The 14,240-nt window shown below is 42.3% G+C and overlaps 1 protein-coding gene and 1 pseudogene across 2 annotated transcripts in view; one reads left to right on the top strand and one right to left on the bottom strand.

Moving 5' to 3' along the window:
* Nucleotides 1-14,240, bottom strand: part of LOC125346232 (cytochrome P450 2C9-like) — a 56,117-nt gene that overhangs the window by 27,457 nt on the left and 14,420 nt on the right. The window contains exons 8-9 of one of the 2 annotated variants that reach the window (XM_048338628.1): nucleotides 10,017-10,158; nucleotides 9,160-9,361 (exon numbers count right to left, since the gene is read on the bottom strand). The exons of the other annotated variant lie outside the window; for it this stretch is intronic. Coding sequence (XP_048194585.1) covers nucleotides 9,180-9,361; nucleotides 10,017-10,158 — 324 coding nt within the window. The 3' untranslated portion in view covers nucleotides 9,160-9,179. Of the gene's footprint in view, nucleotides 1-9,159; nucleotides 9,362-10,016; nucleotides 10,159-14,240 lie in introns of those variants that run through there. 2 annotated transcript variants of the gene reach the window in all.
* On the top strand, nucleotides 775-4,060 carry LOC125346229 (annotated as a pseudogene).

Genomic DNA, 14,240 nt, shown 5'->3' with positions numbered 1-14,240 from the left:
TTGTGTTATAACATTTCGTGATTCAACCACATTCATGACTTTTAGAACAAACATGAACTTAGTTAATATTTATAGAAGCAGCTGAGTAAAATGGAGGTCAGAAGTGTTTGCTTTGATAACATTAGGACTTGAATAATCCCAAGTCTTTGTGACCCTTGTATCCAGGGCAAAGTAAGCAGTAAGTTATTGTGTCATGCATATAATCATGGAAGCAGTTATAGTCAGAAAATAAAGGTGAAAAATGTTTGCTGTGATGTTAGAACTTGAATGAACTCATTTCTTTGGTAAGCCTTGTAGCTAGGACAAAGCAAGAAGTCATTATGTATGTGACTCAAATAATCACATAAAATAGTTTAGATCAGAAAATGGAAGTCAGATAATTTTGTGGATTATTTTACTATTAAAATTAGAAATGGGGGAAGGGGCGGGATACTGCCACCAGGGTGTTGGAGCTGGTGATGGGGTTAATTCCCTTTCCTAAGACTCTGACTTGTACTCACCCTGCCCCACCTTACACCCCCCCACCCCACTCCAACTCCTCCTCCTCTTCCTCCTCCCCCTCCTCCTCCTCAGTGACCTGGGCCACTGGAAGATATGATATATTTGATCCAAGACAGTCCATTTCAGCCTAGGAATCTACAGTGGTGACAAGGACATGAGACTCCTCCTGCCAGATTTCAGATGGTTCAATATAATTGTTATCCTGGTTGACAGCTGTGAAAAGGAAGCTTGGATTATTTTATTTTACTTTTGTGGAATATCACAATCCCAAATCCATAAGACACATCAGGCTTCAAGTTCCTTGTAGAATTCTAAAATAACCTTTGCTGATGAGGATGTCAGATACTGTTACTATAAAAGATGAAACTGAAACAATGAAGGATTTGGAGGCAGAAGTGAAAGATGCCACCAGAGTTGAAAATCTTATCAAATCAGAAAACAACGGGAAGATTTTGGCATAGAAGAATGAACACTGTATTGACAACAATATTGATTTGCATGAAAAAATTCAGACCCAGTTAACACAATCATTTGAAAACAAGGAGAAGCCCTCAAGAGATGAATCCAGAAAAATGTTATCAAGAGATTCCAGTCAAGAATACACTGATTCAACTGGCATAGATCTACATGAATTTTTAGTAAATACATTAAAAAACAATTCCAGGGACAGAATGATGTTGCTGAAATTGAAACAAGAAATTTTAAATTTTATTGGTAATAATGACTCTCCATGTAAAAAAATTCCCCCAATGACATCTTACCATAGGATGCTATTACATAGAGTAACCACTTACTTTGGATTAGACCACAATGTTGATCCGAGTGGAAAGTCCATTATAGTAAACAAAACAAGCAATACAAGAATACCTGATCAGAAATTTAATGAATATATTAAGGATGATAAAGGTGAAGACTTTCAGAAACAATATACCCTTAAGAGAGATAACTCTAGCTTTGACAAGGATGATAACCAGATGAGAATACATTTGAAAGATGACAGAAGAAGCAAATCTATAGAAGAGAAGAAGAATACCAGAGAGCTAGAGATCAAATATATTCCCAAGATTCCCTGTGTTTCCAAAAGAATTATATTACTGACAAAAGAATCCAAGATGAGGATGCTAGTAGCACCCAGCAGAGGCACCAGATATTTAGAGTTAATAAAAATGATTCAGGGGGCTAGGAATCTGGCCTAGTGGCAAGAGTGCTTGCCTTGCATACATGAAGCTCTGGGTTCGATTCCCCAGCATCACATATATAGAAAACGGCCAGAAGTGGCACTGTGGCTCAAATGGCAGAGTGCTAGCCTTGAGCAAAAAGAAGCCAGGGACAGTGCTCAGGCCCTGAGTCCAAGGCCCAGGACTGGAAAAAACAAAACAAAACAAAGAAAAGAAAAAGAAGCCAGGGACAGTGTCAAGGCCCTGAGTTCAAGCCCCAGGACTGAAAAAAAAAAAAAAAAAAGATGCTTCAGTAAGATCAACAAAGAGCCATCAAAGCAGCACTGAGAATGAGTTAAAATACTCAGAACCACGACCATGGAGCAGCAAAGATTCAGATAGCTCCCTCTGAAACTTGAAGCCTGCTGTAACCAAAGCAAGCAGCTTTAGTGGAATCTCAGTCCTGACAAGAGGTGATAGTTCTGGAAGTAGCAAAAGTATAGGCAGGCTTTCAAAAACAGGTTCTGAGTCTTCTGGTAGTATAGGGTCATTGATAGGCTCTCTTTCTCACATCCAGCAGCCTCTTCCAGGTCAGCCCTTCATAAACCCAGGTGGGAGTCCAGTTGTGTATAATCCTCCTATTACTCAACAAACAGATCCCAAGTGCCTGGACCTCCGAAGCCACCTCTGCCACCCCTACCACCTCAACAACCAGCAGCTAATCACATTTTCTCACAGCAGGATAAGCTTGGTTCTCAGTTCAGCCACATGAGTCTTGCCCGCCAGCCATCTGCTGATAGTACTGACCCTCATGCCACAATGTTCAGTCCACTGTTGTTCTTCAGTCTCCCCAGCAGTCTGACATCATGACAGCAGCACCCTACCACATCTTCCTCTACCTCCACCACTACCTCCAGTTCCCCCACTACCTCCTTGGCAGCCAGTCCCTTCAGCTGCCTATCCTACCTCTGCTCATCCTGTCAGCCAACCTGTGCTCCAGCAACAGGGATATATTCAACAGTCCTCACCACAGATGCCAGCCTGTTACTAGGCTCCAGGCCATTTTCACTTCAATCAGCCTCAGGATCGCCCTGTCCCTTCTATCCATTACAGTTCACATCTAAACCAACCACTCCCACAGCCTGCACAGCAGAAAGGTTTTCAAGTAATGCCCAACCAGCAGCAAACTTACCAAGAAATAGTTGGAGTATAGGAGCCCCAGAGTCAGACCCTAGTTGGAGGCCAACCCAACAGCCTTGGGAATCAGATTCAAGGAGTAGTCATTCCCTATCCTTCAGTTCCATCATATCAGGTTTCACTGCCTCAAGGTTCTTAAGGAATTGCCCATCAGACTTACCAACAGCCTGTTGTGTTTCCTAATCAGTCTAATCAAGGATCTATGCCCATAACAGGAATGCCAGTTTACTACAGCATCATTCCATCTGGCCAACAAAATAATTTAAGCTCTTCAGTGGGTTTCTTGCAACATCCAGGATCAGAACAAGTAGTTTCCTCGGAACTACATCACCATGCAGTTCCCAGCCACTCCAGGGCCACCAGTGTGCTGCCACCTGGTGGAGGAATGGTAATGATGCAGCTCAATGTACAGAACAATCCACAATCTCATGCCCACTCACCCCCTCAGTGGAAGCAAACCAAATATTACTGTGACCATCAGAGAGGACAGAAGAAGTGTGTGGAATTTAGTGATGTAGACAATATTGTCCAGCATAACCCTCGACTCAGCAGTCCCATTATTTCACCAGCACAGTCACCAGCACCAGCTCAGCTGTCCACCCTAAAAAGTCTACGTACATCTGGACCACCACTTTCCATCATGTCCCAGTTTTCTAGACCTTTTGTTCCTGGGCAGGGAGATGCCAGGTATCCATTACTTGGCCAGCTTTTGCAATACAACCCTCCTGCAGTTCTACATGGACACATTCCAAACCAACAGGGTCAGACTGACAGCATACGTGGAAACCGAGGAAGGAGACAAGCTAAAAAAGCTGCATCCACAGACCTTGGAGCAGGAGAGGCAGTTATTGGCAAGGTCTTGGAAATTACTGAACTACCTGATGGAATAACTCGCATGGAAGCTGAGAAACTTTTGGAGGAACTCTTTAAAATTGGAGCCAAGATCCGGTGGCTTCAGGACCCAGTCTCAGCCCCAGCTGCATTGTCACCCTCTTTGCTGTGGCAGTAGAAACAGCACTGTCAACTCTGAACGCTCTAAACCCAGTGACTTGGCTTCCACGTACACGGTCTTAGCCACATTCCCCTCCATTTCGGCTGCACAGAGTGCACTGAAGAAACAAATTAACTCGGTTAACAAGTTTAAGCTGAGAAGAAGCAAGAAGCACTGCGACTTTCACATTTTGGAAAGGGCACGTCCTCAGTAGCAGCCCCTGTTGGATCCTTCAGTCTATGGCTCCCCTGCCCTCTTTCATCTTTGATTGGCTTGGTATTTGGAGTTTCTCTTAACATTATAGAGACTCCTAGAATGTTTGGTCATTGTGGTATAGCTTTTGAAGGCCAGTGATCCAATAAAAGGAGGAAAAGTTACACATTTTACCCCACTGACTAGAGGAATCTACATAGGAATGATACAGCTTTCCCCAAGTGAATGCTGTTCAAATTCCTCCTAACTTTTATAGTTATTTTGTTTTATATTTCTGAATTCTTGTATCAGATCCAAAGCTCTATTGTACAGCAAATTATTCTTCAAAGTGCTTATAACCAGCTGCAACCTATATTTCTTTCTGCAGCCAGCACAGTATGACCCAACTGAGAATTTGGGGGAAAAAGAATACAGGAGTGGAATAACCAAGTCAAAACCATGTACATCTTTTTGAGGGGCTGAGGGTGCTAAGGAGAGCCCTCAAATAGAAGATTACTCTTCCCCAGTATCTCTATAAACACAGAGACATTTTTTTCAGAAAATACAAAATTCCTTGTAGGGTCCTTATTCACTTAGGTATTATGAATGTTAAGTGTAAAGTAAATTATGTTCTTACTGCCTCTTAATCAAACCACTTATATTCAAAGGGGAAGTAGGAATCATCCAAGGCAGGAAAATATTTCCATTTTTTAAGTGTCTCTCTAATAACTAAATGCCACTTAACCTGCATTCCTCTCCTTTGGTTGTTGGTTTGTTTTTTTTGTTTTTGGTCACCTATGGAAATGCCCTTTGATGAGTGCTGGAAATTTCTTAAGTGGTTTAAATTTTGTTTCTATTGTTTGCAGTGGATTACTGGACATCAAAAATTCATTGCACATAGGAACCTTCTTTTCAATTTCGGTGTAATTTGCAAGGCTATACAATGTGTGCTGATGTAAGCCTTTTTCAGTTCAAGAGAATAAATGTTTACAAACACAAAAAATAAAATAAAATTAGAAACGTAGCCATTTTCCAGTGGCTCACACTTGTAATCCTAGCTATTCCGGAGGCTGACATCTGAAGATAAAGGTTTGAAGCAAGCCAAGGCAGGAAAGTTGTCTCCATTAACTTCCAAAAAGCTGAAAGTGGAGCTTTGGCTCAAATGGTAGAGCACAAGAGTTGAGGAAAAGAAGCTCAGGGACAGTGCCCAGGCCCTGAGTTCATATCCCAGGGACAGCGTATACAAGGGTGTGCGTGTAGGCACACACACACACACACACACACACACACACACGTCAAAATGTAGCTACAGTAACGAAAGCATTGTGGTATTGACACAAAACAACATGTAAACCAGTGTATTAGCAGAAAGGATGCAAAAATAAATCTGCTCAGAAGATTTTCATTGTGAAGTTTAGAGTATTAGGTAGAGACAGAGGTATTTTAGGATTTTAAGGGAAAAATAAGATTGATACATAGGTCAAAATTTAGGGGAAATGAAGTTTCCCCAAAGTAGCATGGAAACCAGAACAAACACAAAGAACTAAGGGATTCCAAAAGTAAATAATTACAATGTGAATACATGTATTTTGTTTCATTCAACCAAGTGTGAAAGGAAAGTACAAAGGAAAAATTGGATGCTGACACAGTAGAGTCAAAGGAAAAACTTCAGTAGACATTGTTGAAGGTCAATCTGAACGGCGGTGACATAAGAACTAGAGCTCTAGGAAAGTGAAGTACTTTCCAAGTTTTCATCATAAACATGAAGTTGGTAAACTTTGTAATATACCTGATATGTGTATAGTTAATCTCTCAACACAAAAGATATTAAAGCTAAGTGTCCTGACACTTCTAGAATTTGAAGTATATGAAAAGGAAGGCACTTACTACACTCCTGCGTTATTAATGGTAAAATAAAAAAGAAGAAAAACTGGCACATAGACTCTGGGGTGGTTATAATGGAGGAAGAACAAAAGTAGAAATGAGATCCTCAGGACAGGGCACTGTGAAGAGGTGGGCCGTGTATCTGTACAAACCACATATTTAGCCACACATTTTCTAACACTTACAGGTTCATTTCCAGTAAGGAAAATTTGAAAGCGTTCATAATATAGTTTTAATTTTTAAGCTATTGCTTAGTAACTATTTTTATTTCCTCTTCTGTTTTGACCATTCGATTAATTTCCTGTTTCATTTTGAGGACTTTCATGGAAATATTCCTTTGTAGGAGCTGTATTTTCATTTTAAAAAATGGACCACAAGGCCAATTTTATAAGGAACCATATTAAATTTATTGTGAATGAGCAAATGATATGTATTATATACATTTGTGTAATAAGGACATACAAGTGCAACCAGACTCTATTGCCATGAATGACATCCTGTAGGAAATGAACTTGGAAAGAGTAACTACTAAGATAATGTCTCATTTCATGCACCTCAACACGGAAGAGGAAATGATTAGTAGAATTTGAAATGCATTAGATTTTCATTGTAGTATATTTGAGATGGAATGTGAATAAAGACATCAAGGTCATTACATTTCTCTCATATCTGTATTGTTTGAAACACAACTTTCTTGTGGAGGTGGGTGGGTGGCACATGCCTGTAATCCCAGTTACTCAACAGGTGGAGAAGTTTTGGAATTTGAGGTCACCCAAGGAAATAGGTTAGTGAGACACCATCTCATCACGCCAGCTGGGTGTCGTGGCATGAACCTATTATCCCAATTTCCTGGGAGGTATAGACGGCAGGACTGTCGTCCAACACTGGCTCCAGGCAAAAACTTTGAGACATATCGCAAGAATAACCTTGAGCACAAACAGGTGGCAGCACGGCCCGAGTGGATGAACACCTGCCCAGTATGCACAAGAACACGCATTCAAACCATACCACAGAAAGCATAGAGAAACAAGACAAAACCACACAGGGAGAAAAGAAAGAAAGAAGGACAGCTGAAAAATAGAAAAGCTAGGTGAGGGTTGCAGGAGACATTGTGTTTGGAGAGAAAAAAGTCATATATAGAATATATGAATAGATTTATCTCCCTCCCTCCCTCCTCCCTTCCCTCCCTCCTTCCTTCCCTCCTCTCTCCATTCCCTCTTCCCTCCCTCCCTCCTTTCTTCCCTCCCTCCCTCCTCCCTTCTCCCTTCCCTCCCTTCTTCCTTCCCTCCTCCCTCCCTTCCTTCCCTCCCTCCCTTCCTTCCCTCCCTCCCTCCCTCCCTCCTTCCCTCCTTCCCTGCTTTCCTCCCTTTCCTCCCTCTTCCTCTCCCTCCCTTCTTCCCTCCCTCCCTCCTTCCTTTCCTCCCTCCTTCCTTCCTTCCCTCCCTCCTACCCTCTCTCCCTCCTCCCTCCTCCTCCCTTCTCTCCTTCCTTCCCTCCCTCTTCCTTCCCTCCAGGGCATCCTGAACCCAGCCCAGGGCTTCCTCCTGTCCCTGGCCATCCACGGGTGGGCGGTGTGCGGCCTGGCCCTGTGCCCCATCCCTTGGGCGTCCATGACCACATGGGGGGGCGGAGGAGGAGGAGGAGGAGGAGGGCCTCTGCCAGCCCCCCATGGATGCCCACCCAGCCCCAAGCGTGCTCCCTGGGGAAGGTAACCTCTCCTGTTCTCCAGGATTCAAACCCAGGGCCCAGGACAGCCACACAGCCAGCCGCACACAGAAGGGAAACTGAGTCAGATTCCACCCCCTACAAGGGGCTCCCTCTATGTCTCCCCCACATTAATAATCCCTCCTTCCCTTCCTCCTGCCTCAGTTTACCCTCCCTTCAACTCCAGCCTCAAAACAGAGCGGCATCAACGAAAGAACCCGCCCCCCAGCCCGTGTACTTTTGTTCTTTGCAAACCCAGGACCGGAGTTGAAGGTCCAGGCCCCGAGTTCAAGGCCCAGTCCTGGAGTTGAAGGCCCAGGCCCAGTTCCAGGCCCAGGCCCCGAGTTCAAGGCGAAGGCCCACAGTTCAATGCCCAGGCCCCGAGTTCCAGGCCCAGATCCCGAGTTCCAAGCCCCAAATTCAAGGCCCAGGCTGTGATTTCAAGGCCCAGACCCTAATTTAAGACCCAGGCCCAGAGTTCAAGACCCAGGCCCAGAGTTCAAGGCCCAGGCCCTGAGTTCAAGGCCCCCACACTGAGTTCAATGCCTAGCCCCCAGTTCAAGGCCCAGGCCCTGAGTTAAAGGACCAGGCCTGGAGTTGAAGGCCCAGGCCTCAAGTTCCAGGCCCAGAGTTCAAGGCTCAGGCCCTGAGTTCCAGGCTCCGGCCCCAAGTTCTAGGCTCCCGCCCTGAGTTCAAGGACCAGACCCCAATTCAAGACCCAAGAAGGAGTGGCAGGGGTGGGTCAGAGGTAAACTGAGGCTAGGTACCTGGGGATGGAAGGATGGACTCTGAGATGGACGTGTGGATGGACGTGATGAGCCACTGACTGGGGTTTCCCCCCAACACCCCTCAGAATTGGTTGTGGGGGTGACCCCCATTTCTCCCCAGGTCCTAGTCCTCTATGGCTGAATATTGGACAAATGCCTGCATTCCCCAATAAAATCATATGCATAATTAAGTAATATCCATGAATGACTATGTAATGCAGACTATATAATGATATAGGATATATCATTGTGGTAGTTATATGAATATGTGATATATCATGCCTAAAATAACATATAATACAGAATAAAACACGAAAAATAAAATGCATAATAAAAGAATATCCATAAATGACTATGTAATGCAGAATATACAATCCTATCTATAATACAGAATAAAACACCAAAAATGACATACATAATAAAGTAATATCCATAAATGACTATGTAGTGCAGAATATACAATCATAAAAAATAAAATAAAAAACAAAAATTAAGAAAAAGAATATATGAATAAAAATATGGAAGCATTTGTTTATGCTTGGTTCAAAGGTGAGAACATGTAATAAAAAGCATATCTCAAGCCATTATTTTAGGTGCACTGAAACACCAAAGCAGGACACGTGTTTTAACACTTTAATGCTCATTTCTTGCAGAAATCAGGAGGTATGAAAGTAGGACAGAGAAGGCATCCTGGGTGGGGATGTGGCAGAAGGGGGGAGGTGAATGATTCCCAGAAAGGTAGGTTGCAGGGGATGGCACAGCAATGGCTAGAGAATCTGTTCTCCTTCAGACAGGAATGAAACAAAGCTGGTACTTGGGGGGCATAGAAAGCACTCTTTTGACAACTGGAGTGGTAACAAGATCCTTTGGGTCAACTAGAGATTTCAGGTTGAAGTTCTGTAAAATGGTAGTGAAGAATAAAAACAGCTCCATGCAGGCCAGGCCCTCACCCATACACATCCGTTTTCCTGAATATGAAACACAAAGAAAGTGGTTAATCTTCACATATAACTGTGACCACATTCCCTTTGTAACTGACATGAGGAGACCACACAATAGTGATGATAATGTACTGGGTAGATGGATGAGTGGATGGATGAATGGATGATTAGAGAGACAAAAGGGACACTTAGTCTGCACATCTGATCTCAACAAATGATTTATTTAAAATCTTGATTGAATATCAAATTCATGCAAATGTTTTTCCAGTACTTGAAACTTCAAATTCTACCTATTTTTTCTAATTAACTACCACAACACTAGTGGTTCCCATTCCAGTCTGATAGTCTATGACCTTTATACTGATTCTTGACCTCCTTTATCTCAGGTCTAGCTGTGCACTCATTTGGTCATTCTCCCAGGCACCATGAGCATTTATGTTTGATACCATGAGGCTCTCAGTAGCTAAGAATCACTCTTCTTATACTATACCTAAAATACAAGTGACTTTTAATTTCCTCCTTACACACTTTGTGATTCCCACAGAAATAAAATCTTGCTTTCTGTTATTTATATCTAGATTCTTATATACACATAGCTATTCTATCAGCCCCAAAGCTGGTATCATGAAAGTTCCATTGGATCTTTAAATATCTGAAATACCCACAAATGACCTACTATTACCTAATGAGAAAGGCATAAAGTAGTTACTCCTCTTAAAGTTCCCACTCTTATCCAGAAAGTGGCCAGGGTCAAACACCTCTGGGTTAGGGAATTCCTTGTTGTCATACAGCACAGATGTCAGAGATGGCAATATGGTTGTGCCCTGAAAAAAAGATAGGGATAACGTGCTGAAAGCTTCTGTAGAAATCCCATAATTTAATGTTCTCCTTCTATATCAAGGAAGACAAATAAAAAGGCAGTGTCATTTTTATTAAAACAGATCATGAAACGACTTAGATTTGTGACTAAATCTTGTTCAAGTGACAGCCATAAGCATTTGAAGTAATGAGCATTTAGGTTTTGGTGTCAATGATTCTGAATTTGTTCTTGTCATCACAGTTGGTAACCAGTGCCTGTTTTCCCTCCTGGGATTTTCACCCTATTCATAGGTATATTAGAGATTCAAATGGAAGTTTATATAGATTTTCATATAGACTTTTGTGTAGATCTACACAGAAATTTTGAAAAAGAACCACAAAAATCTTGAACAAGCCAAGTAACAAAAACTCAGCTGAGACTTCCGGGAAGAGAGCGGAGGAGCAACAGAGCCCTAGCTGAGCTCCCTCCGACATCGCAGTTTTCTCACCCCATAGAAACTTTTACTCCTAGAAAGACAGCCAGAGTAAGTTCTAACAGTACAGGGATTCTGGCCAGGAAGGAAAAATCGACTTTGCTCATCTGAAAACACAGATTTGAGCTCCGGGCAGCGTCACAGCGCCTGGCACAGCGCCCAGCACAGCAACCCGCACTCCACACAGCTAAAACACACAGCATAGACCAGCGAGAAATACTCCAGACAGCGGCTGAGCATGGACGACCTGAAATCGTAGAGAAAGAGTGGGTACCCCACGAAAGATATTCTCACTCGCGCCCACAGAGCATCTTCTGGAAGGCAGCCCTTCCCCCACTGCCAGAGCAAAGTGCCATCTTTGCCACTGGCATAGGGTCAGACCAGATTGGAACTAAAGCGGGCCTGGGGAAAGTGAGGTCAAAGTAGCCATCTTTGAAAAGGGCAAGAGGGACTGAACAGTGAGAGCCAGCTCTGCCCAGGAGAACGCCCCCTGCCCAGGCGGGAGGCAAGTCCTGGGCCTTGGCTTAGCCAGAGGTGCCCTGTACTGCCCGCCGGAATTTCTAAGTTTAAAGCGAAAGCTGCGAGCAGCTACTGGGGGCACAGAAACACCAGACGGGGGAACAAACAGTTCCTGGTACAGCTAAATGGTCCCGTCACAGAGAAAGCCCAATTCCCAGCCCAAAACAGAGCTGCATTCCATAGCCACCTCTGCCAAGGAGGCTGCCTCCCCCAGGCAAGCAATTCTCAGCCGGGTAAAACAGGCCAGAGGTGCCCCGCCCTGCTGAGTCCACAGCCTATTCAAAGCCAGGCATCAAAGGCAGCGGCCCCACAGCAGACAGAGGAGCCACAGTTCCCGAGACTGCTCACGTCCCCATCTACAGAGGAAGCCCAAGGCCTACCTGCAAGCTGTGCGAACCACACAGACCCAGGATTGCACCAACAGGGGAGAAGGGTCATAACAGATCCACCCCTTGCAAACTGAAATCAAGTCAAACCAGCCAATCAGGAAAGTAGACTGCAGACCATTGCAAGGAAACCAGAGACTGGGGAAAGACCACCCAAACAAGGAGGACTCCATTTTTTTTTTCTTTTCAAACATTTTTTAAACTTTTTTTTTTAATTTTCTTTTTAATTTTTTCACTTCTGAAACGTCATTGGTTTTTTTGTTGGTTTCTTTGTTTGTTTTCCAATTTTACCGGTTTGTTTTATCAAGTTTTTGTTTGTTTGTTTGTTTGTTTGGGTTGTTCCTTTTCTGCTTTTTTTCCTTGTTATTTTTTTTTTCTTTTTAAAATAAATTTTCTCTGTTTTGTGCATCTGTCTTCCAGTATTTTTTCTGTATTTCTCTCTTTGCATTCTCTTTCTATAAAAATTACTTTCCTATGAATAACACCTCCACTCTTTACTGCTAACTCACCATTGTCTGTCATTTTAACCTTGTTCTTTCTACTGATTCTACTCTTCTCCACATTTCCACGTCACTGAAACTAAACCAAAATCACCACCCGCCCCAATATATTTTACTCTACTCTCTTTACTACCTCCAACTTACCCTCCTGACTTATTGCCTGGACCTCTAGGTTCCATTGACTCCTGGTTATTGGATAGAGGGTATCCCAGATTAATCTGAGTGAATCAAAGGGGTTCATAGAGAAAGCCAGTCCTAAAAGAACTTAATATAAAAACAAGAATTTCATATAGAGTTGTAACAGTAAATAAGTAAGTACTGAATACAGGGCCCAGGATCGGTTGTTACACTGAAATTGTATTCTTTAGGAACACCAAATCTAATTTTATAGACAGGTAGACAAGGTATCTGTATATAATTGTGAACTTGTAAGATTTACACAACAGTGCTTGATAAGGGCTGCTTTGGGTCTTAAACGGTGCTCACAGGTGCTTGTAGATTGGCATTCCCAATTCAAATGGGCAGAAGGAACACAAGAAAGATGGCAAACAATGAAGTCTTATCCCCCAATCAAAACAAGCAGGAAGCAGAGCAGTCAATCAAAGACATAGAAGAGAACCCCCAAAATGCTCTACAAAGTCTACTGATAAACATGATAAATGAAAAGTTTGAATCTCTTCAGTCAATTATTCTAGAGCGTGAGGAGGCAAAGCAAAAAATAATGGAGAATTTCATGGCATCCACAAATAGAAAGATAAATGAACTTCAAGAGTCAAATGAAAAGATAGCTACCCAGCTTAAAGATTTGAGAGACAACAATCAAAACCAAAGTAATGAAGTTAATGAAGTAAAGAAGTCCATACAAGACCTAAGAAATGACATGGAAATCATCAGGAAAGACCAGTCAGAAGGAAAAGAGATTCAAAATCAAGTAGCTAGCCTACAGTCCCGATTAACTGAAGCAGAGGATCGAATCTCAGGAGCTGAAGATTCCTTAGATTCTATGGAGAAAGATCAAAAGTCAATACAAATCCAGTCCAATCAACAAAACATCACTACAGGAGATTCAAGACAGGATCAGGAAGCCCAATTTAAGAATAATAGGTACTGAGGAAAACTTGGAGAAAGAAGTTAATGGGATAGGCAATCTATTTAATAGAATATTAGCTGAAACTTCCCAAATACCCAGAAAAAAAGGCTTATACAGATACAAGAAGCATTTATAACCCCAAACAGACCAGACAGAATAGGACATCACACCGACACATTGTGATCAAAACAGAATCAGTAGAGTACAAGGAAAGAATCCTTAAAGCTGTTAGGGAGAAGAAAACAATCACATATAAAGGAAAAGCAATCAGAATTACCCCAGACTTCTCAGCAGAGACCATGAAAGCAAGGAGAGCCTGGAATGAAGTATACCAAACACTAAATAAAAATAACTACCAACCAAGAATTCTTTACCCAGCCAAACTGTCATTCATAGCCAAAGGTCAAATAAAAATCTTCCACAGTAAGGAAAAACTGAAACAATATATCTCCACCAAACTAGCTTTACTGAAAATCCTCAAAGATGTACTATACAGGGAAAATAATCAAGATCCCAATACAGACAGAGAAATGAACCCTAAATAGTAAACATCAGATCAAGAAATGGGAAGACACAGCTTTAAACAAGATAGTGATAATGAAAGGAACAAATGATCATCTCTCAATCCTAACTGTCAACATTAATGGACTTAATTCTCCAATCAAACGACATAGGCTCATAAGTTGGATCAAAAATCAAGATCCATCTTTCTGCTGCCTCCAAGAGACACATCTATCCAGCAAAAGTAAACATCTTCTAAAAGTGAAAGGCTGGAATCAAATCTATCAAGCAAATGGCACCCATAAGCAGGTTGGAGTTGCAATCCTAGTATCAGACAAAATTGACTTCAAATTAAAAAAGGTAAGAAGAGACAAAGAAGGCTACTAAATACTAGTAAAGGGATCTCTCCTACAGGAAGATATAACCAATCTAAATATCTACACACCAAATGCAGGAGCACCCAACTTCATCAAACAAACACTACTGACTCTAAAAACACTCATAGACCCAAACACATTGATAGTTGGGGACTTTAACACTCCACTATAACCTCTGGACAGATCAACACGCCAAAAACTGAAAAAAGAAACCACAGATCTTAATAATTGCATAGACCAA

This window comes from Perognathus longimembris, chromosome 2, assembly GCF_023159225.1.
Source record: "Perognathus longimembris pacificus isolate PPM17 chromosome 2, ASM2315922v1, whole genome shotgun sequence".
NCBI classification, from domain to species: Eukaryota; Metazoa; Chordata; class Mammalia; order Rodentia; family Heteromyidae; genus Perognathus; species Perognathus longimembris.
Note: the sequence above shows the minus strand (reverse complement) of the source record. Positions and strands in the feature narration are given on the sequence as shown.